General features: G+C 57.9%; 3 protein-coding genes across 7 annotated transcripts; 1 reads left to right on the top strand and 2 right to left on the bottom strand.

Moving 5' to 3' along the window:
* The first annotated feature begins 1,696 nt into the window (after window positions 1-1,696).
* Window positions 1,697-4,688, top strand: LOC129124404 (uncharacterized). Of its 4 annotated transcripts, none has more exons than XM_077184059.1 (2): window positions 1,697-1,890; window positions 2,825-4,688. In XM_077184059.1, the coding sequence occupies exon 2, from the start codon at window positions 2,849-2,851 to the stop codon at window positions 3,971-3,973; it is 1,125 nt and encodes a 374-aa protein (XP_077040174.1). In that variant the 5' UTR covers window positions 1,697-1,890; window positions 2,825-2,848; the 3' UTR covers window positions 3,974-4,688. The 4 variants fall into 4 exon arrangements, with proteins under 4 accessions (XP_077040174.1, XP_054495356.2, XP_054495355.2 ...); XM_054639381.2 differs by having other exon boundaries at window positions 1,697-1,906; XM_054639380.2 differs by having other exon boundaries at window positions 1,698-2,009.
* A 159-nt stretch (window positions 4,689-4,847) lies between these two features.
* LOC129124224 (PHD finger protein 13-like) lies at window positions 4,848-9,068 on the bottom strand. The gene is made up of 5 exons (XM_054639048.2): window positions 8,830-9,068; window positions 7,196-7,288; window positions 6,273-6,885; window positions 5,921-5,959; window positions 4,848-5,807 (listed from the first exon to the last, which is right to left on the bottom strand). The coding sequence occupies exons 1-5, from the start codon at window positions 8,929-8,931 to the stop codon at window positions 5,581-5,583; spliced, it is 1,074 nt and encodes a 357-aa protein (XP_054495023.1). The 5' UTR covers window positions 8,932-9,068; the 3' UTR covers window positions 4,848-5,580.
* A 2,171-nt stretch (window positions 9,069-11,239) lies between these two features.
* ABCF3 (ATP binding cassette subfamily F member 3) lies at window positions 11,240-21,984 on the bottom strand. Of its 2 annotated transcripts, XM_054639042.2 has the most exons (22): window positions 21,828-21,984; window positions 21,493-21,640; window positions 21,337-21,416; window positions 20,966-21,021; window positions 19,168-19,265; window positions 18,930-19,052; window positions 18,392-18,658; window positions 18,108-18,188; window positions 17,497-17,556; window positions 17,109-17,165; window positions 16,887-16,909; window positions 16,264-16,319; window positions 15,929-16,129; window positions 15,717-15,793; window positions 15,438-15,482; window positions 14,976-15,108; window positions 14,302-14,390; window positions 14,070-14,161; window positions 13,363-13,495; window positions 12,920-13,007; window positions 11,970-12,133; window positions 11,240-11,893 (listed from the first exon to the last, which is right to left on the bottom strand). In XM_054639042.2, the coding sequence occupies exons 1-21, from the start codon at window positions 21,898-21,900 to the stop codon at window positions 11,975-11,977; spliced, it is 2,139 nt and encodes a 712-aa protein (XP_054495017.1). In that variant the 5' UTR covers window positions 21,901-21,984; the 3' UTR covers window positions 11,240-11,893; window positions 11,970-11,974. The 2 variants fall into 2 exon arrangements, with proteins under 2 accessions (XP_054495017.1, XP_077040171.1); XM_077184056.1 differs by having other exon boundaries at window positions 11,240-12,133.
* Between the last annotated feature and the right edge of the window lie 234 nt (window positions 21,985-22,218).

The raw sequence follows: 22,218 nt of genomic DNA, 5'->3' as shown, positions 1-22,218 counted from the left end.
TTGACACGGGTTTCACAGGTGACAGCAGGAGCAAGGCACGGAAATCTCGCTGGAAGACGCCCCAGGCTGCACACGGTGGCGTGAGACGCACTCCTCCTTCCTGACCCCTCACCCCGAGCGTTAGCCAACAATTATCTGGCCAAGAGGCACTCTGTGCATCCCTAGGGCCCTTGCTAGAGCACTCTGAGCCATTCCCTCCCCCATGTGAGATGCCCTGTGGCACATCACTTCCCCTCCAGTGCAGAGAGGAGAGCTGAAGTGTGCAGCTGCTCCCATTCCCTCTGCTTTACAACCACAGGAGAAGGATGGTAATCCATGTGTTATCTTCCCGTGACAGCCACCCGCTCTGGGAGCTGCTGGAGGCCCCACACACACTGCAACACATCCTCACAGCCTGCAACGTGCATGGGACTCCCACTCCCATCATCACAGCAAGCGCCACAGCCACTCCAGCCCCAGAAAAAAACCCACAAGCTTTGATTTTTCTCTGAGATATCATTTCTAGGCCAAGCGGAGGTGAAGAAAAGCATCCAAATGCGAGCACTGGTTCAGTGCCACCAGCCGGGGTGCTGGAGTTTGGCCATCCCCCAGCGTCAGAGCTCGGCCCCGGTGTGACAGCAGGTGAGTGACAATGGCCTGAGCAGCACTGGGGACACAGCTGGGTCTGTCTCCCCAGCGTGTGGGCAGCTTCGGCAGGAGACTCAGAAGGGCTCCATCTCAATCTGCTCCCAGCAGCATCAGGTGTTTGTGTCCCTGCTCTGCACTGTCACAGCTTCCCGACAGCAGCTCATCACAGACACAAACAGACCTGGAGAGTTTGGCATTGCTCTTCAGCAGAGTGCTGAGCTAATATATGTTAAACTCTGCAAACAGAGACCCAGCTCAGCCCAATAGCTCCATTCAGCTCCTTCACACCCCAGCAACACCTCATCAGCAGCTGCAGCACAACCCAAGGGTTTTACCCAATCAGGATCTGGTTGTTTATCCTCAAATTACCTCTCCCTGGAGCTGAATTATCAGCCATTGATAGGGCTTGATGGAGGGGGCACAGACCACAGAGATTTTACAGATGCTCTCAGGTCCTGAGTAGCTGACAAACCCTGTGAATTTAATGTGAGTTGAGTTATTTTGGGAAATAACCCAAAACCCAGGCTGGCAGGAGCTGTGCTCAATGCAGCTGCAACTCGTCAGACCTTGCTGAAGATGGCACAGGCTTGCCTGCAGGGAGAGGGGCAGGGGCATCCTGTTTAGCTGCTCCATAATAAACAAGAACTAAACCAAATCCTGGGGATGAGCAGCCATGGAGGAGGAAGGTGCCAGTGATGTTTCTGGTCAAAATCAGGCACACTTTGGCTTAACCTAGGTAATACTGGTTTGCCCTGCTGTGGGGAGTTACAGAGGGCCTGGAGGGAGGAAATGAAAGGACACATCAGCAGAGCTAGAGATGGCTGGTGGAGACATCTGGGATCCTTGGGGAGAGGGGCTGGGAATGCTGTCAGCACTTCAGCCTGCCTAACCGAAATCTTCCCAGCATGCTGGCAGAGGTAGATGGGGGTGCTGGAAGCCCCTGTGGGGCTGGCTCTGACACAGACCCAGGCCAAACCGGCGGCTGCTGGATTTGCTTTCGGCAGCCGAAAACAACAGGGGCTCCCAGCCGTGGGGCGGGCCCAGGGGGATCGGGCTCTCGGCAGCCTCCCCGCCGGGGCTCGCTCGGCGGCGCCAGCCTCTCCAGAGAAACCGAAACTGCCGGGATTTGAGGAACCCGAAACTCGCGTGCCGTGACGCCTCTCTCTGCTTCCCGCACGGGGCCGAGCCCTCGGCGAGGTTCGGGGTGGGGCTGTGCCGTCCCTGCGCCCGGCCCTGCTCACAGCAGCACAGCGGGCGCTCCAGGTGGGGATCGCTCCAGGTGGGGATCGCCGCTCCGGCTCCTGCCCTTCTCCCGAACGTCTGCTCGCGGTGGGACGTGGAGGATCAGACCAGCTTGGGCCACCGGGGCGGGGTCGCGTCAGGTCAGCCTGTCCCTTCACAGTGGAGCTCGGGAGCTCTGCCCACGGGCGGGGATGGGCTACGCGAGGGCCGGGCTCGGACCCGTACCCACGGACGAGGCTGCGGAGTTTGTCCCCAGCCCAGCGTAAAATGTCCGGGGGTGCCGGGGAGCGTGATGCGGGGGAAGGCAGGGGGATGTCGGGCCGGAAGGGAGCGGGCATGCCCGAACACATCCAGCGGCGCCAATGCCCGAGCGGCTGCTTCCCTCTAGCGGGGACCGGGGGCTTGGCCGACGGCTGCTCCCGGCCCGGCCCGGCCCGGCCCGGCCCCGCACCGCCCTCCCTCCCGCAGCCTCGGGCCGCCGCCCCTGCGGCACGTGGGGAAGGCGGGACGCGCTTCCGGAGCGGCGGCGGCGGAGCGGTGAGAGCGGCGGCAGCGGGCGGGGAGCTCCGCACCGCGGTCCCGGAGCGCGCCCGGGGTCCCCGGGGTGGTGCTGGGGGTTCCCGGCACCCCGCTGGCCGAGCGGATGGGCCCGCGGGGAACGCGCCTGGTCCCCGGGCAGAAGCGGCTCCTGCGGCACCGCTCCCGGCGGGGATGGCTCCGCTGTGCCCCCGCCCTATCCTCGGGGCGGCCCGGGCTGGGATGCGGGAAGGGGGGTGAGAACAAGCACCCCAGCTGGGCCTGCTGCCATTCCACCGAGACACGTGAGCCGAGGGAAGGTGTGGGAGTAGCAGTTCTGGCAGGGACACGGTGTGCCCTGGAGCAGGCGCAGGGAGGGCTAAGGAAAGGGAAAGAAGTGTTGTGAAGATCTGCATTAAACTTTATTTCATGTCCACAGTACAAGATCCTCTGACTTGTAGCAATGGGGAGACCCAGGAAGGAGTCTGCTGGCACATCATCCCCCCGACCGGCCACAACCGCCTCCAAAACTGCTCCCGCTGCACCCCCGCCTTCCACTTCAGCCACCCGGGCCAAGGCTGCAGCTGCAGGGAGCCAGTCCCGAAGCACTTCGGCTGCCAAGGCTGCCACCCCCACGCAGGGCCGGGGGACAAAGGCAGACTCTGCTCAGCCGAGATCCACAGCATCCCGCGGAGCCCGAGGCGATGCTGGGGACAAGAGCAGAGCACCCAGCAGGAGTTCTACAGCCCAGAAGGCACCTGATGCCAAGGGAGCCACTGGTCCTGCCAGAACTGAGCTGTACCCACAGAAGAAGCAGCCTGGGGCTGACCTGAGCAAGGCCTGTGACCAGTTCCTGCCCCCTGTAAGGAGCCAAGATATCCCAAGGGTGGAGAAGGAGACCCGGGGCCAGCGGGAGAACCCCAAGTGGTACGAGTGGCGGGAGAACCGCATCACCGCCTCCGTGGCCCCCAAAATTGCCAACAGCAGGTTTGCCAACAGCAAGACAGACGAGGTACCCAAGTCGTACCTAAAAGAGGTGGTGGGCTCTGGCTCCAAGGTGCAGACCCCAGCCATGTCCTGGGGGATCCGCAATGAGAAGGTGGCTGTGGAGGCCTACAAGCAGAAGTTACAGAAGGGGGGCAAGCCAGTGCAAGTGGAGGACTGTGGCCTCTTCATCCACCCTGAGAAGAGTTGGCTTGCTGCCAGCCCGGATGGGATCATCAAGGATCCAGCCACAGGGAAGGACCTGGGGCTCCTGGAGGTGAAGTGTCCCTACAAGCATAGGAACAGGACAGTGCGTGAGGCCTGCAAGGACAAGGACTTCTGCCTGGAGGTGGATGGGGATTCCTATGTCCTGAAGAAGAATCATCCCTACTTTACCCAGGTCCAGTGCCAGCTGGGAACCACTGGCTTGCAGAGGGCTGACTTTGTGGTGCACACCAACAAGGAGACAGCTGTGGTCCCCGTGGAGTTTGACAGGGAGTTCTGGGGGAAGACAGTGCCCAAGCTGGAGAAGTTTTACACGGAGGCAGTGATTCCCCACCTGGAGCAGAAGGCAGGCAGCTCTGTGTGGGCCAAGGAGGAATAAACCACTGCCTGCCTACCTCAACTGGATACTTGTTTGGTTGCCTAACTCCAGCTTTGTTCCCTAGCATAGAAGTTATACCCAGGTTAGTTGCTGTTCCTGAACTGTTTATAGCCTTAGAACTGAAAAGTTGTACCAGCAGGACCCTGCTTGGTAAGGGTCCCCACAAACAGTGCCTTCTTGCTGCCCCAGCCAGGTCAGCTCTCAGACCCCAGAGCCTTCTTGTCCTGTCACCCTCACTGCATCTCCCACCTGTCCCAACAGCATGCCTGATGGAAGCTGACACATGTCTGGATCTGCAAATGAAACCAGTGACATCTCTGTGTTGGAATTAGAGGCTTATTTTGTGGAGAAAACTGGAACCTTTCGCACCTCAGTTGCTGTCAGGACTAATTTCTAACTGCACTCCAGAGTGGAGACAGAGACAAGGAAGGTTTGTCACAGCCCAAGAGCAAAACTCTCCTTTTGAGTCGGTGATGTGCCTTAAGCATCAAAGGCACAAGGACACCCTTCCTCCCTGAGCCATTTGACCTGCTGCGTCTGTGGAATAACCCATGACATTCCCCATGAGATGGCAGCAGGCTCTGGAACATGATTCCTACTGAAAAGGTTGTCCCCCAGGCCATGCACCTCCTGAGAACCTACCCATGGAGCATCCCTGTAAACTGCAGTAGTGTGGGAGGTGGTCATTCCCAAATTAAACATGGATGCACTGGTCCACTCGTTTCCTGTTGTTTGTACAGCTTGGGATTTACCTGGGGGAGTAGCAGGGCTGAGAGGTGTCCCTACACTGGGTCCCCTCCCAGCCGCAGCAGAAGGGAAGCAGGGGAGCACTTGGGTCCCCAAGGAACATGAGAATCAAGGTCACTGACCTATGTCAAAGCCACCACTGTTATGGCAAAAGTATTTATTATATACATAAGACTCCAGTCACACTCCACAGGGCAAGGACCAGAATTTGCTATAATACAAAGTAACTATAATACAAAGTAACTATAATACAAATTAACTATAATACAAATTAACTATAAAAACATAAAGCACTTTTGGGGCCCAGGCTTTCCACAGGAGGAGAGAGGCACAGGGACGAGCCTGGGGGCTGCTGTGTGACAGGGGGCTGCCCCACACCCTGCCCCCAGCTGTGGTCCCACAGTAACCAGATGTGCAAGTAGGAAAGAACCCAGTTAAGAATTATAGTCATGGGGACTGGCAGGTAGGGGCTGAGCTGAGTGTCACCAGGACAGGAGCGGGGCCTGCATCCCCCAGGGAAAGTGCAGAAGGCACATGGGCAGGGCTCTTTGGAGGGGCTGTGAGGAGGAGGTGGGATCCAACAGTTAGTGCATGTGGGGCCCCAGGAGATCACAAACACTAACACACTACCCACAGGGATGAGCATCTGGACCACCCTCCCATCCCCTGCACACTTCTGGGATAACCGAGCTCTGTGGCCGATCCGATCCTCGGGGAGAACACGCAGGGCAGCTTTCAGGGGCCAGAGGTGTGAGGGGGACAGTCTGGCCCTGTGTCCCAGCCCCTCCCCTGCCAGTGCATTGATTGTCTAAGTCTTCAGGTTAAAAAGGGACCCCCGGCCTCCCTGCTCTGCAGGAGCATCAGTCAACGAGGCGCTTGCGGGGCACTGTCCGGGCTCGGTTGGAGCGGCGAATCTCCTGCTTGGCATCGCGGCACCGCTGGCAGATGAAAATGTCAGGCACGTTGGATTTGCGGATCTTGGCACAGGAGAGGTGGATCCAGGTAGCGCATTCGTTACATTCGATCATGGGCCTCCCTGCGAAGGGCTTCATGCAGAAGCAAGTGATCAGATCCCAGGCATCATCATCTGCTTGGGGAGAGAGAGAGACACGGCTCAGATACCTCCTTACCAGCTGCAGGTCTGGCTGTGGCCACGCCAGCCAGTTCTACTGCTGTTAAATGGGACAGCCCCCCACTCACCTTCTGCTTTGGTGTTGGGAACTTCTGCGAATTCAACTGCTAAAGTTGCAAAAGAGGGAAAAAGAAAAAAAAACCAAAATCAGATGAGTAAGGCAGCCCTACACCCCACTTCAGACCTGTTTCAGGTCTGCATGGCTTGCTCTGCAGAACAGAGCTACCAAAGGCCTGGTCAGCTTCCTGCCCTCTGCTCCTCAGTCCCCCAGGTCCCAAAAGTATTCCTCTTACTGGGAAAAGCTTGGGCTACAGACAGGCCCTCCCTGTGGCCAGCAAGGGTGGCTCCAGCTGAGGGAGGGACAATGTTTGGCACTGGCTGCAGCACAACAGGACCCTCTGCAGTCCCCCAGGCACTTACCACTGAACTGGGAGGTCTCTCTGCTTGTATCTTCCCCTGTGCTTTGGTCCAAGGTATTACAGGGACTAGGGCTTTTCCTCTCTCCAGAAAAGGAGTCATGCTCCTTAAGCTGAGGATCATCTGCTGGCTTCTCAGTTCCCTGTGCTCCGTACATCAAGTCCTTCTCCTCCATCACTGGCTCCTCCAGGAGGGAGTTGGGCTGGGGGTCCCCAGGTGGGTTGAGGGAAGGCTCCAATAGCTCCTCTTTCACAGGAGACAGCTGTCCTGCCAGTGCAGCCAGCTGCTTCACCCCGTCCTGCTCTGCCCCAAAGTCCTTCCAAGCACTCAGCGGCACCCTCTTCTTCACCTCCTGCTCCAAAATGCGTTTCTTTGCTGGTGGCTTCTTCCGTTTGATTTGCTGGGGCCGGACGTTGTAGAAGGCGGTGGAAAAGGCAGGGCTGCTCATTAGCAGGCCACTGCCCACAGCCCCCCTGGCCACAGCATTCCTGCTCTTCCTATTGTCCATGGGGATGTGGCCATCAGAGGAGTGAGATGAGGTTGAGCTGTCGCTGTCCTGAGTGCTCCCCGTGCTGTTCTGGGGGCTCATGCTGCCTCCGTGGGTCCAGGGCACATACTAGTGGCAAGAGGGGAAGATGAAGGATTAGCAGGGGAGACCAGAGCACACATATTCGGGGTAAGGAGAGAACGACTCTCCAGCAGTGTCTACCCAAACTCCAAGGCCAGACTGGATGGGCCCTGAGCAACCTGATCTAGTGGGCAGCACCCCTGCCCATGGTAGGGGAGTTGAAACTAGATGATCTCTAAGGTCCCTTCCAACCCAAACCAATCCATGATTCTCAAAGATTAGAAGCTGAGTCTGCACATGGCAAGGAGACCAGGAGAACCAGTGTCTTTGTAGAGGAACACTGTGCAAGCCCACTTACCTCTTCAGGGTAGGGGATGTAGCCTGCATAGGCCAGAACGAAGGTGCAGAACTGGTTGAAATCCTCCACAGTTCTCCGCCGTTTCTGAAGTGGCTGCAACGAACACCACGAGTGGATTAAACTCCCGGGACATCCCAACCAAGCCGATATCACAGCCGGCTCTGGCGGCAGCCCTGGACCACCCGGCAGTTTTACAAGCACAGAATATCGAGGTCACCCAAACACCCATCCTTCCCGTAACTCTTCCTCATCTGCCGAGGAAAATGCAGCCCTTCCCTTTAAACCCAGATCCCGGGCGGGGTGGCGGCGGGGCTGGGCGGGGGGGGGGAGGGAGGGCCGGACACACGCGACGACACCGTGACGACATGCCGGGACACCCGGAGCCGGGCGGCCGCTGGCGGAGCCTGAATCAGCGGCTCGGGGGCCCGGTGCTGGGATGTCCACCCACGGGCGGTGACTCCGGGACGGGGGACGCTCCCGAGACAGCGCCCGGCGCGCTCGGGGCTCGGTCCCGCGGGGGGAGCGGTGGGAGGGCCGGGCGCCGCCGGCAGCACCAGCGCCCCACCGGGGCAGCCCCGCACCCCGCGGCCGATCAAGGGGGAGCCGGGGCCGGGCCGCGGCGCTCCCCCCGCGGCGGCGGCCGGGGATGGGAGGGGGTGTCGATGGCGGCCCCCCCGCACCGCCCGTCCCCGCGCCGGGCACCTGATGGCTCCCAAGATGGCGCCGCGCTGCCGGTCCTGCCCCGGCCGACCGGCCGGGGGGGACCCCGCCCCCCAAACCGACACCCCCGCGCCCGCGGCAACCGCGCCGGCACGGGACCCCCCGCTCCCCCCGGACCGGCGCGGAGCACCCCCGCTTCCCTGCACACACACGGGCACCCCGGCACCCCCGCAGCCCCCAGCCCACCGGAGCACTCCGGGCCCCCTCATGGGGACCCCGAGTGTCGCCACCGCCCCCCCCGGGGCGGCATCCCCCGCCCGTGCCCACAGCCGCCCCCCGAGGGCTCCTCTCCCACGCACAGCCCCCGCGGGCACACACGGAGCCGCCCCCCCGCGCACACACAGACACTCAGACACACACAGAGCCCCCCCAGCCCTCCACACCAAGCTCCCCCCTCCAGCACCGCCACCCCCCCGCACACAGCGCTCCCCCACGAGGCCCTCCGCGACACACGACCCCCCCCAGCACACACAGACACACACGGAGGGACCCACAGCCCCCCCGCGCCACACGGCCACATCGAGGGGACCCCCCCGTACGGCCACACCGAGGGACCCCCCCGTACACACACACAGCACACAGAGGGCACCCCTGTCCCTACACACACACACAGAGTGAACCCCCCCGTACACACACAGAGCCACGGAGAGCGGACCCGCCCGGACACACAGACACACAGGGGACCCCCTCCCCCTTTCACACACACACTGAGGGGACCCCCCCAGCACACGCACACACAGAAGGGACTCCCCCCCCGCGCACACACATAGGGGGGACCCCCCCGCACACACACAGCCACACGAGCCCACCCCCCTCCCGCACACACAGACGATCCCCCCCGCTCCGGAGGGCACCCCCGATGCCCAGCTCGCAGCCGCCCCCCACCACCATCCGCTCTCCGCCGCCCCGCTCACCTCCTCGGGCGCCGGGGACGCGGGGCTGGGCACGGGGCTGCTCCCCGCCGAGCACGGCCCGCCGCGGGGGCAGGGCTCCGCCGGCTGCCCGCCGGCGCTCATGCCGGTGCCGGTGGCGGTGCCGGTAGCAGTCCCGGTGCCGGTAGCAGTCCCGGTGCGGTGCGGTGCGGTGCCCGCCGCCGGTGGGAACGAGGCTCGAGCGCCGCCCCGGCCGCAGGGGCGGGACCACCTGGTGGCGGGGAAGGCAGGGGCGGGGCCTCGTCCCGGCCGTCCCGGTGCGGGGGGGTGCCGGTGAGTGTCCGCCCCTCCCGGTACCGAGTACGGGAGCGCAGCCGGGCTGGACTCGCCCGGACCCGCCGCCGCCGCCAACGGCAACGCCGCGGCACCGCCCAGCGCCCGCGCGGGGTCGCGGCTCAGGGAATGTTGGGGCTCGGGGGGAACTCCGCGTCCGAACGGTCCCCGCGCGCCCGGGCCGGGCCGGCACCCACCCCACCCCACCGGGCTGCTCCGTCCGACACGGCCCGGAACAGCTCCAGGGCTGGGGCAGCCACTGCTGCTCCGGCCAACCTGTGCCACTGCCTCCACACGCTCCCAGGGAGGAAATTCATCCCAATATCCAAAGTAAGTGTCCCCTCTTTCACTTTAAAGGCTTCCTCCCTCCTCTCATCCCTATCTGCCTGTGTAAAAAGTCACTCCCTCTTTGCAAAATATGTCAACAGCAAAAGCCACCCCAGAATTCATATTTTCTCGTTGCTAGATGAGGATGGGCACCCCCCAAGTAGGTACATAGACAAGGCAAAGATGTTTAATGCCTTCTTCACTTCAACTTTCAACACCAGTGATGGGCTCGAGGGGTCCCTGAGCTGGAGGACCATGGCTGTGAGAATGATAAACTCCCAGTCGATCCCAAACTTGTGCAGGATCTGTGTTCCAGCTGAATCCCTTTATAGGAATTCATCCAAGAGTACTCAAAAGAGCTGGTGGATGTCATCATGAGACCCCTCTCAATGATTTTTGAACTGCTATTGGAATCTGGAGAGATCCCACTCAACTGGAAACTGGCAAACATTTTCCCTGAAAGGGCTAGAGGGATGATCCTGGGCAATATAGGCCTATCAGTCACATTTCAGTGCCTAGAAAAATTATGGAGATTATTCTGAGAGTTATGGGAAAATACCTGAAGGACAACGCAGGCATCAGTCACAGCCAGCACAAGTTCATAAGGGGAAAGTTCTGCTTGAGAAACTTAACTTACTTTAAGGACAAGGTGACTCAAGTAGTTGATTTAGGGAAGCCTTGATACAAAATGTGGAGTTCAGTAAAGTTTTCAATACGGTCTCCCAGGATTCTTCTGGACAGAATGTCCAGCACAAGCTGGATAAATATGTCATGGGATGGGTGAGCAATAGGCTCATGGATCAGGTTATAGTGAATGGGGTGGCATCAGACTGGTGACCAGTCACTAGTGGGGTTCTGCAGAGCTCAATTTTAAGGCCAGTGCTCTTCCAATCTTCATAAACAACTTGGATGCAGGACTTGAAGATACACTGAGTTTGCCAACGTACCTCAAGCAACCCCCCCGTTCCCACCGGCAGCCTGTAGTAGATGCCAAACACAGGATGTCTTTTGCTGGTCCTGTTCTTGATTTCTTACCCACAGGCTCTCAGCCTGTTCATGGCTGTTACTCAGAGGCAGCTCTTCACTACCTGTCCCTTCCTTAGGAGAGTCCAACACCCCTGCCCCTCCTTCCCATTCTCTCTTCTGAAATCTTGTAGCCCCCATTGCAGTATTCCAGTTGTGTGGCACATCTGTTTCTTTGATTGCAATTATGTCATAGATTTTTAATAGCACCATGGTTTCCAACTCATATTGCTTGTTACCCATGCTGCATGCTTTGGTGTGGAGACACTTCAGCTGGGGGCCTTCTGCCATTTGGGAGAAGCCGTGTCTAATAATTCCTTTGAGACAATTTATGGGTATTACCCTGTTGCTTCCTAAGGTATTGATGTTTCCTGGCTCCTCTCTGACACCCAGAAACAGATCCCCATTCCCTGCTCAATGTAATTTAAAGCTCTGCCCTCTTCCTCCTGCCCACCCTGGGCCCATTTCCCCCCCAAACCACCACTGGATCCGGTACCCTCCAGAGCTGAGACCCAAGCCAGCCTCACACCAGCTGCATGTGCTGAAAGGTGGCCGGTGGCCTCCCACTGTCCATGTGGGACACTGGCACGCTCCATCCAGGAGGTCACAGCCTCACCTGCACCACAGAGCTGCCATTTAACTCAGACAGAATAATCTGGAAAGCATCTCCCCCTTATCAGCCTTGTGCTTGACGCAACAGCAGGACAATCCCCCCCTCCCCTCCAAAATCAAGCCCCACAGCCCCCCAAGGAAAGGAGAGCATTGCACCCACTGTGTCCTGGGTTTATTTACACCACAACCTCTGTGTGGGTGGGCAGGAAGGGATGCTGGGCAGCCCACCCCAGGGCAGTCCACCCCCGAGCCGGCTCAAAGGCAAGGCAGGCAGCAGCACAGGGAAAGGAGCAGGGAGCACGCCCGGGAGAACCGGGTTCTGGCTCCCTTGGCACTACAGACGTAAGCAAGCCCCGGCATCGGGGGGCTGGGGAAGAGGCAGGGGTCACTTTTAGCAGCAAATGCCTCGTTTCCCTCCAAGGCAGCAGGGAGGACAGTAGCATGTGATGGAGCCGGACTAGTGCTCAGGCAGTTAAACAAAAAAACAAAGAAAGAAAAAGGCAGAGGGTGAAGCGAAGAAACACGGAGAACAGCTCTTCTGCCCTGCAGAGCACGGAGTTAAACCGAGGGTCAGGATGCTCTGCCTTCCCTCCTCTCGGCACAGCAGCAGCTCCAGGCACAGCCTTCCCAGTGTGCCCAGTGCCAGGCACAGCCCTGGCCAGTGCCAGAGCCCTGGCGTGCCCCTGGCCACGCACACCAGGCTCGTGCTCCCACGCTGTCCTTCCAGCCGGCCCCGGGAGGGGAGAGCAGGCCAGGTGGCAGTTTGATGGCATGGCTGACGGTCCATGTGGGCAGCAGCGTCCTCGGCACTCTGCCAGGCACAGTTGGGATGGAAGCCGAGGTGGCTGAGCTTTGCCCTCCAGCCCCTGGCACAGTCCGGCTCCCACCTGCCTTATAGGAAACCCTCCTTGCGGAACTGCTCCTTCAGGATGTCTCTGTACTGGTCAAAGCCGCCCTCGATGCGTGTGACGGTGCCGTTCTCACACACCCACAGCTCCTGGCACACCAGGCGGATGAAGCGTTCGTCATGGGACACCAGGATTATGCCACCCTGTCAATACACAATTGGGAAAATGGGGAACTTAGCGGAGCATAACCCAGGGCCCAGGACTGGTGGCATGGAGATCTTGTGCCTCTGTCTAGCCTGTGCCCAGCACTTCAGGTTTCCATCAGCTCCAGGGGAAACTTAACAGTATTTTACTGGCAGGGAGCTCATCCCAGCTTTTCCTCCCTTCAGGGGGACAGACAGATCATCTATGGAGAAGCCATGTGCAGCAGTAACATACTTAATCTCTCTCAGAAGGCAAGTGCAAGGTTTGTTACTGGCTCTCCAGGTCTCCAACAACTTCAAGGATAGAGAATCCACACAAAGTCAGTAAGAGTGAAAAGGTGTCTGGGTAGGGCCCTGAGCAGCCTCAGCTAAGCTTTTCTGTCATTGGAAAACTGCCCCAACCTGAGCAACAACCAGTGTGATCCAGGTTGATCACAGTGGTATCTGGAGGCTGTCTTTGGAGATCAGGAATAAAACGTGCCTAAGGAAGATGTGAGTGGCCTCAAGGCAAAGCTGGGAGCTGCACACAGCATGTGAGAAGCCAGAGTGTAGGTGAGGATGGGACAAGGTGCTCTCTGGGCTGCTACTGCCCTTCTCAGCCACTCCTAGCCAAAGCCATCATGAAAACAAGCCACCAGGATGGATGGCTAAGGCAGAAATGTGACTAATTTCCCAAATTCTGCCCTAGACTTGAAGTCACTGCTGGTATTTCACCATCTGCCTCTGGCTGAGATACCAAGTAATTTGAGCTGGAGGCTGCAGGAGGTGTTGCTGGGAGAACCTTACCCGGAACTTATTCAGTGCCTTTGCCAGTGCCTCAATGGTCTCCATGTCCAGGTGATTTGTTGGCTCGTCCAGGATGTAGAAGTTTGGACTGGAAGAGAAGACAGCTCTGAGGATGCAGTGAAACCGGCTCAGGCTGGGTCTGCACCCTGACTGCTGCTTTAGCTGCTTAGAGCCACAGCCATTGGCATGTGCCTGGCCCCAGAACTGGCACTGCCCAGTCCCAGGGACATCTCTTATCCCTGTGAGCCCAAAGCAGTGGGAGAAAACCACCTGCCTCCTTCCACACAGTCCCCCCAGGGTGACACCTCCCTCTCCATAAAAACCCCCAAGGACAAGGCTTCTGTGGGGTAGCAGAAAGTCCTTGGATGCTTGCTTTCCTCCTGGTGAAACAAGGTGCAGAGATGAAGCCATGCAAAAACGAACAGCATTTGGGAGAACATTACCAGGGCATAGTCATCTGGGCAAAGGCCACCCGACTCTTCTGGCCCCCGGACAGGCTGGCCACGGGACGCACGGCCAGCTCCCCGGAGATGCCGTAGCTCCCCAGCTGATGCCGGTATTCCTCCTCCGTCTTCCCTGCAGGATCAGGTCACAACACAGCTATGGCACACCTGGTGTGACACAGGGTCACAGCTGGACAGCCTCTGCCAGGCCAGCAAATGGGAGATCAGCAGCACTTCCAGGCAATTCCCTCCCATGCAGGGGTTTGTAGGGAAAACCTGACTAACACAATCAGGACAGGGGCTGCAGGGCTGGTGACTGACACCGAGTGATGCCTCTCCCAAGTCCCTGTCACTGTGTCAAGTAATGGAGAAAGGAACCAGAAAGGAACCAGAAAGGAACCAGAAAGGAACCAGAAAGGAACCAGAGGTTTTGGCAACTGGGAAAGGGGCATCCAGTGCTCATCCTATAAGCAGGAAAGCAGCTCATCTGCCCCCAAAACTTGGCACCAGCCTGAGATCTGCAGACTACCAGCTACCCCTGCTTCTCAAGGCTGATGACCTGAACTTGGCTGGACAAGGGGAGTTAGCCCAGTGTTGGCAGTGACCCTTAAGCACTGATGGAACAGAGCCCTCCGCCCAGGAGCATGGACAAAGCAATGCTCCTCCATGCACAGTACAGGAGACCTCTGGGATCAACAAAAACTCACCTGGGAACTTTCTTGCCAGTAACTCTACAGCACTGATATTCAAGTCTAGTTGATCCACATGGTGCTGGCTGAAATAACCAATCTTTAGGTTTCTGCAGAATGAGAAGAATGATTGGGAGCTGGTACCAGACCCTAAAACCACAGCATTCATAGCTGCAGTGCCATAAGGGGGCACATGCGTGGCCCCCAGCTGCACCATTCCTCCAGTCCTCCAGCCCTTCCAACCAGGTACCTGTGAGCATGTCTGATCCCTCTGACTGGTGCCAGCTCCCCCATTAAGATCTTTAGCATGGTTGACTTGCCAGCTCCGTTTTCCCCAACCTAGAGAAGAAGCAGCAGCAGCATTGGAGAATGTGAAATCCATGAAGGCAGGAGCAGGGGGCAATGATCAGGGAATTTCAGTTCTTGCAATTGATGAGGGGGAGCAGGACAGAGCACAAATGGTGTACCAGGAAGCTGCATTTCTATCATTGACAAGCAGCTCTGGCAGCAGTGCCAGATGTTCCCTCCCCAACTCTCAAGCCTAAGGATCACCCAGTCCCAGCCTCATCTGCAAGCACAGTGTCTGCTGCCCCATCCAACGTAGCAGGGCCCCCACTACATGCTGCTGTCATCTAACAGGAGTTGTATATGGATTCAGTCTCTTCCCAGAGGTATGCAGTGAAAGGATAAAATCACAAGTTCTAAACAGTACTAGGAAAAATATCCCAATGTTCCTCAAAAAGAGGATGATCAAATGCTCTGATCGGACCCAGATGAATGGAAGAAATAGTCCTCCCTGGAAACATCCAAAATTCAACTGGACAAGGACCTGAGCAACCTGACCTATAATCAAAGCTATCCCTGCTTTGGGCAGGGTCCTCCCAAGGTCCCTCACAGCCTCCATTATTCTGCCATCCCACATACCACACAGATGCGGGACTCCAGGTCGGCAGAGACAGAGAGGGAATGAAAGATGTAGTGACTTGGCTCATAATAAAAGTCTACTTCATCCAGCTGCAGGATTGGGGGGGAGAACTTCTCAAAGCCATCGGGGAACCTGAGGAGGCAGGAAGAGGAGAGAGATGGGCAGGAACTTCAGAGACTCCCAACCACCCAGAACAACCTCTGTAACCCCCCAGGTGACAAGGAGGGCTCCCTACCATGCAGGGCCTCAGGGAAGGATGGTCAGGAGAAAGCAACAAAGACCTGCAGCCCTGGCCCCAAGAGGGAACCCAGCCTGAATGAGGAGACTTGTCTGGTCTCCCTGTCAGAGTAAAACTGGCCCACACAAAGGGGTGGCTGTCCCAGCTGGGACAGCACCCTGGAGAAGTTCATGTCAGAAATGGAGCCAGGTGCCCTCCAAACAATGGCTCAGGTGACACTTACCTGATGATCACCTCAGATTCCTTGTCCACAGGTTTCAGTGCTGGCCTGAAAGAAGAGGAAACATATAACCAAGGTGCTCTGCACTGTAGGCCTGCTCCCACACCAGAAGCCCAGGTAAAGCCTTTAGCTCTGTGACACCTCATCTTAACCAAAGCCTCTGGACCACACCCAAAAAGTCCAAACCAGAACTGTATCTGCCAGGTTCCCTGGGAACCTCCATTTCTTCCCATGAGCAGTGCCCCTTTCCCACCTCCAGAGAGGAGCAGGAGAGGCACTCACAGCTTCTCCAACAGCTTGAGCTTGCTCTGGACCTGGGACGCCCGGTTGGCATTGTAGCGAAAGCGGTCAATGAAAACCTGCGAGAGAGAAAAGCCTCAAATCCCCTTCAGCACCAGCCACCCTGCTCACTGCCAAACCTACAGCAGTAAGGCAGAGAGAAAGGGACAAGGCTGGGAGAAGAATGGCCCAGCTCCGCTGGCTTCTCCCAGTACCTGGATGTGCTCACGGTACTGCTGCTGGGCCTCGTACTCTCGCTGCTGGTTCTTGAGCCTCTCCTCCTTGATCTTGATGAAGTTCTCGAAGTCCCCACGGTACATGTCCAGCCGCTGCGAGTGCAGGTGGATGATGTCCGTGGCCACCGCGTTCAGGAAGTTCCTGTCGTGGGACACCACGAGGATGGTCGACTGCCAGGTCTGGAGGAGACAGCATGAGGGAGGCCTGAGCACCATCAAACCAGAGCTCGGGGGTTGGTCCCATCACCCAGGGAGGTGAGGACACCTCCCTCCCTCACCCTTTCTTTGTATCAAGGTCTTCTCCCCCCCCGTACCTGTAGGTAGCTCTCCAGCCATAGAATTGCCCTCACATCCAGCATGTTCGTTGGCTCTGAGGGAAGGGGAAAAGGCCAGGAGGTCAGGAGGGATGGGGATGGCTGGATTATATTTTTTTCCCATAGGAAAAGCTAGTGATCTGCACTGGGGAGGAAAGAGCCTGCTTGGAGACCTTCCCTGCCCAGCTCTGGGGACACATGTGTAGGGTGTAATGCCATGTGTGCATGGGGGCTGAGGCTCAGGCAGGGATGCTCCTCACAGCAGCATCTCACCCAGACTCCCTACCTAGCCTGGGCATGCTCTGCAGTGAAGGGACTTCCCCCAGCACAGACTGACAGCCAAGGTGCATTCCAGGGACTAGTAAGGGAAAGGGAACAAAACCTGGGGCAGGATGACATGCAGACCACCTGGCTGGAGCACAGGGCAAGGCTCTGCTGAGCACAGTGAGAGCTGCTGCCCGGGCAGAATTCCCTGTGCCACCGCTGCCAACCGTGCTGCCAGGCCAGCCCATCACACAGGGCTATTTTGAGCAGGCAGATAAAGGCCATGGCATGTTCTCAACCCCAGGAAGGGCACAGGCAGGCACAGCAGTGTCAGAGGGGGACTCACAGTATCAACTTACCATCCAGCAGAAGGAGATCTGGCCTGGGGAAAACAAGACATGGGTGTCAGAAGGAGAAGGGGCACAGGGTCAGTGCAGAGTGTCTCATCACACACACAGAGCTGCAGTGCCTCCAACACCCCCCACCTCAAGAGCTTGGGTTGAGAGGGCCCCCAGGCAGCACCCCTGCAGCACAGACAACAAGGAGGCTTAACCCCAGAGCATGAAAGCCTGGACACCAACCTGGCAAACAGGGCTCTGGCTAAGGCCAGTCTCATTCTCCAGCCTCCAGAAAACTCTCTGAGGAGAGAAGATGCAGAGAGGGGTTACTGTTCAACACAGAACCACTGTGTTTGCCTGCCTGCAGGATCCCTGCTCCCCCATGGCTCTTTTGGCTCTGCTGTCACCCAGAGATAACTCGTCCCTGCAAAGATTTCAGGCACAGCACAAGATCTGAGGTCCAGCAGGAAAAGATGGCAGGAGACCACAGGCACCCCCAGGGCAGGAGACCACATTGGATGGGCAAGAATAAACCCTTGCTCTTCCTTACAGCCACAGTAGTGCCTGGGGCTCAACTGGAACATTTCCCCAGCCTCATCACTGCCTCAGTGCCCAAAGTTTGGGAACTTACTTGGTTGTCTGTTGTTGCATCTTTGCATTAAAGCCCAGCCCAGCAAGAATGACGGACGCCCTGGGGAAAAGGGGAGAGAACTGGAATCCAGCAACAGCATCCAATGTCAGGGCACAGTCCAAGGTCTCAGACCCACAACCACCAAGGGAACTCTGCTGCATATTTCAAAGCCATTCTGGTGCAGGAAAATATCCCTGCACACCCGAGAGAAGCACTTGGCTAGGAAATGTAGCCCAGCAGGGCACAGTATCCACATGAAGTCCCAGGAGATTTGCAAAGAGTTTTCATCTCTTTGGCCAGGAAGAGAGTCACACCACCACTATCATCCCAAAAATGCTCCCCAGGCACCAGGAACCTAGGGAGGTCAGACAGCAGCAGCAACCTGTAGCCTATAAAGCCATTTGGGGCAAAAAAATTCCCTCCAGCTTCAGCAGAAAGCCCAACTATTCCTAAACCAGCAGAGCTGTGACAGAGAAGAGACAAGAAAAGCAGGGAAAACCCCATCCCTACATGCTGGATTCCCAGGGCCACAGCATGACCCTTCCATACCCCAAACCACTGCTCAGCCCTGGCCATGCCAACACACAGCAGTGCTCGCAGGGCTGGCTCACCTTGCTGGGGCCTTGTCTGCTTCAATCTCCTCCAGCTTAGCATAGATCTCTGACAGTCTGGCACCTTCTGTCCCTTCTCCCCTAGGGCAGAAAAAGGAGGAGTGTGTGGGACTCACCAAGTCAGGGTTTGAGTGCTGGGGGAGGCCGATCTCCCCAGGCAGAACTAAGGTGGGCAAGATACAGCCCACCCTGCCAGAGCCTGGCTTTGGAAGGGACAGACCCCAGAATGAGACCTTGTGGTGAAGAGGCCACAGAAGGGCTGGAAGTCCAGGGGATCACCTCACCTGCCACAACTGATCTTGGCTGTCAGGTCCCTCTCCTCCCGCAGCAGGCTCTCGCGAGCGGTGTCACACTCCAGCACACTCTGCAGCGCTGGCGTGTCATCCCCTGCCACCTCCTGCTCCACGTGCAGGATGCTGATGTGCGAGGGGATGCGCAGGCTCTGGCTGGCGATCATCTTCAGCAGCGTGGTCTTCCCCAGCCCGTTCCTGCCCACCAGCCCGTAGCGCCGCCCGAAGGCCAGGTTCAGGTCTGCTCCCGTCAGCAGGACACTGAAGCAAGGGAACAGGCAGCTCCCTGCTCAGACTGTCCCATGAAGAGGGGATAACTGACAGCCACCTGCCCCTGCTGTATTTCAGGCTGTGCTGCAGCCAAGCAAAAATCACAGGCTCCTCCTGCCCAAAGCCAATAGGGTCAGTGCCCACCTTGCTTCCTGATCTTTGCCACACCCTCTGTAACTTCTCAACTGCTCTCCAATCCAGCCTCAATCCCCCATAGTCCAAAATCCCAGGCAGGCTCTGTCCCAGTCTCCACTGCACTCACCGCTCCCCGAAGGACACATCGAAGTTCTCGATGCGCACGTCGTACGACTTGTTCTTGCCTGACGACTCCATGCGAGTCTCCTTCTTGCTGGAAGCTTGGCTGGCAGATGCCTCCTCAAGGACTCTGAGGACACACAGAACACAGAGAGGGGGCTCAACAGGAAAGCTCTGGTACAGCCAGATCCCAGCCATGCTCAGCAGAGCAGGATGGGGATGTTCAAAGTGCCCTGCACACTCACACAGGGCCAGATGACTTCAGAGAATCCCGTTCCAGCCTCTTGTCCTGCTTGGCTTTCAGCCTAGCTTCTGCCTTCTCCAGTTTCTTGGCATTCACCATCTGGGACACAGAACAGAGTTTGAAGAAGACAGAGCATCTTCAGCAAAACCCCCAAAAGCCCACCTCGGGGAGGAAAAAAGATCAATCAACCTCTCAAGCCTGGAAGAAAGGGAGGGAGGAAGGACAGGGAAAGTGGGACAGATTCAAGCATATTTTGAGGAGGCTAATCAGGCCAGGAAGCTACCTCAGGAATGAAGTCCTAAATCAACAGCTCATACACAAATTTTGCCTCTGCGAGACAGAGGTTTTGGCTGACCCTCTTGTAAAGTCAGTTTCTGTAGTTCCAGGGATCTGGATCAGCCAAGTCACTTCAACAGCAGCAACCTGCCATCCCAGTGCCTCTTCTGACATACCCTGCACCCACCCTTGAAGTGCACCATGAGGTGTTTCCCCTCCCAACACGTTAAACGTTAGCCAGTTTGGAACAAACTCTTCTTGAGCAGTGGATCAGAGACAAAAAGCATTTAATTAACCCTGAAGGCAAGAAGGTGCCAAGTGTTTAAACCTGGCTTCTGGTCTTGGCCAGGCTTCCAGCCCACTCCAGCTTACTCCTGCACAGAGTCAAATATTTGTGGCTGACCAAAAACACTCCTAGGTATTTCTAGGCAACTCTGCAGGCACCAGAGCACGTTAGAGACCTGCATGCCAGACTGAAGAGAGTCTTGTTGCTAGAGCTGTGACTCCACACCTACAGACAGAGTCACTCTGTAAACCATACCCAGCTTTCTGAATCTCCTAGTAAGATGTCCTCCAAAGCTTGACAGGCCTCCCCAGACCTGCTCAGAATCATCTCCAATTTTTCTGAAGATCCTTTTTTGAATTGCAGACACAAGAGCTGGAAAGTGAATCCAGCTGTAATAACTGTGGTGCCAAACCCAGCCAGAGCTGCCAGTTTTTGCTTAAGGCTCCCATTCAGACATGTGGGAATCGTGTTAGGTCTCAGCCTCCAAGGGAAGGGTTCTCATCCTCAACACACTAACCCATGGAAAGGGAGCTCTGGGAGGGACCAGCCTGCAATGACACTGCCCACACTGTGCAGCTACTGCTATCCTTGCTTTGTGGACGTACACCTGCACCTCACCCATCCTCAGACTTTGGCACATCCAACACAGACAGCAAGCCAAGGCTGCTCCTGAGCAGCTACACATTCCATCAATACAGACATCCTGATTTCCTCAGGTCATGGAGTGGAACTACTTCCAAACTTCTCTGCTCTTGATCTTATTTCCCAAATCACAACAATCTACAGATGGCTCTAGAGCTTAAAATGTCCCTGCAGCAGCCCTCTGCTAACTTCCCACCTGTCACACCCTCCTCTCCTGCCATTACCCTGGGCTTTACCCCTCACTGAATATTCAAGATGTCATTCAGGGACATCCTATTTTCTCAATCAAATCCTTGCTGTAGGAGCCAAAGGTCCTTGCAAAAGTCAGAGTTCACTAAGAAATTACAGCAAAATAGATCTCGTCAGATTAATAAGCTACTAACTCATCTGGAGTCCCTTCACCAGACCAAGGTCAAGAGTTCCCCAAATTATAGAGCTTGACAAGAAGGAGCAGTTCCCCCTGCAGCTATACTCCTAGCCAGGCTGCTGCCTGCCTTGGCTGCTCTCCAAGGGCAACCTGGACTGGAGCAGGGCAGGGCACCTGCAGCACCACGTGTCAGCTGTTCCCACAAGGAAGGGCACAGCCCTCACTCACCGAGCTCTGGCCTCTCTTCAGCAGCAGCCCCGGCAGCAGATCCGCGCTGGCGTCGCCTGCAAGGACACAGTGGGGTTGGGCTTGGTGAGCACGTGTGGTAGGGAGGCTCTGCAAAGCCCTGCCTTAATGACCACCCATGCCCAGACACGACTGATCCCTCTGCCGACAGGATGAGGGGACCAAAGGGCATCTCTCCACCTCCACCTTCACCCCAGCTCACCCCTGGGCACTGCTGCCCGGAGCTCAGCAGCAGAATGAGAAACAGACGTGTGCCTGTGGGGGAGAGCCTGAGGCTCCCCTCCCAAGGTCAGGAGAGCACTCCCGAGCTCCAGCACCCCGATGGCAGGACGTGAGCCGAGGGCATCACTCACCGTATCCATCCGTGATCTGGGAAAGCTGGATGGGGGCATCCAGCAACACCTGGCTGCAGCGCTGGGCTTGGCCCTCGTCCCTACGGAGAGGAGGAGGAGGGTGGTGAGGTGCGTGAGTGGGGTGAGGAGGTGCGAGGGGACGCGGGGTACCCTTACAGCTGCAGGGTGTTGAAGAGGCGCTGGCAGATCTCCCTGATGGCGCCGTCGTCCTTGGTGTCCTGCGACACCTCCCGCAGCAGTGCGCCCACCGCCTCCTCCAGCTCGTCCACCGACTCGAAGTCCGCCCCGCCGCCGTGCAGGATCCCTGCGGGCACACGGCGCCGGCGCTGCACACCCCGCCGCTGTCGCGACAGGTGGCACCCTCCCGGTCCCCCCACCGCACCCCTCCCCGCCGCCTGTCGCGATTCGAGCGCTGCCGCCACAGGGGGAGGTGTCGCGACATGCGGCGCCGCGGGAGGCCGAGCCGCAGCGGGCAGGCGGGAGCCGCTCACCCGTCACGTAAGCGAAGAGCTCGCCGTCCAAGTCGGGGAACTCGGAGCGGAGGATGTCGGCGCAGGACGCCATGGCGGGGCGGGCCCGCCCCGCGGAGCCGCCGCCGCCGCTCGAAGCCGGAAGGGACGGCGGGCGCTGCCGGGAAGGAGGCGGGCGGCCGCCATGGCGCGGGGGTTGCCGGGAGATGTAGTCCGGGCCCGACTGCGCCTGCGCATTCTGGGGCCAGGATGGTGCTCCCGGCGCCACGTGCAGCAGACGGGAGCGATCGGGACGGGCCCGGATCCCGCTCAGCCCCTGCTCGTCCTGTCACCCAGGGAAAGAGGGTTTGGGAGAACTTGGAGTTTTTTTCTTCCCTCTTTTAAAAAGTTTTTGCTTTTAAACCACAATCAA

The sequence above is a fragment of the Agelaius phoeniceus genome, chromosome 10 (genome assembly GCF_051311805.1).
Source record: "Agelaius phoeniceus isolate bAgePho1 chromosome 10, bAgePho1.hap1, whole genome shotgun sequence".
Classification (NCBI taxonomy): Eukaryota; Metazoa; Chordata; class Aves; order Passeriformes; family Icteridae; genus Agelaius; species Agelaius phoeniceus.
The sequence above is the reverse complement of the archived record's forward strand: the minus strand, read 5'-3'. Positions and strand labels throughout refer to the sequence as shown.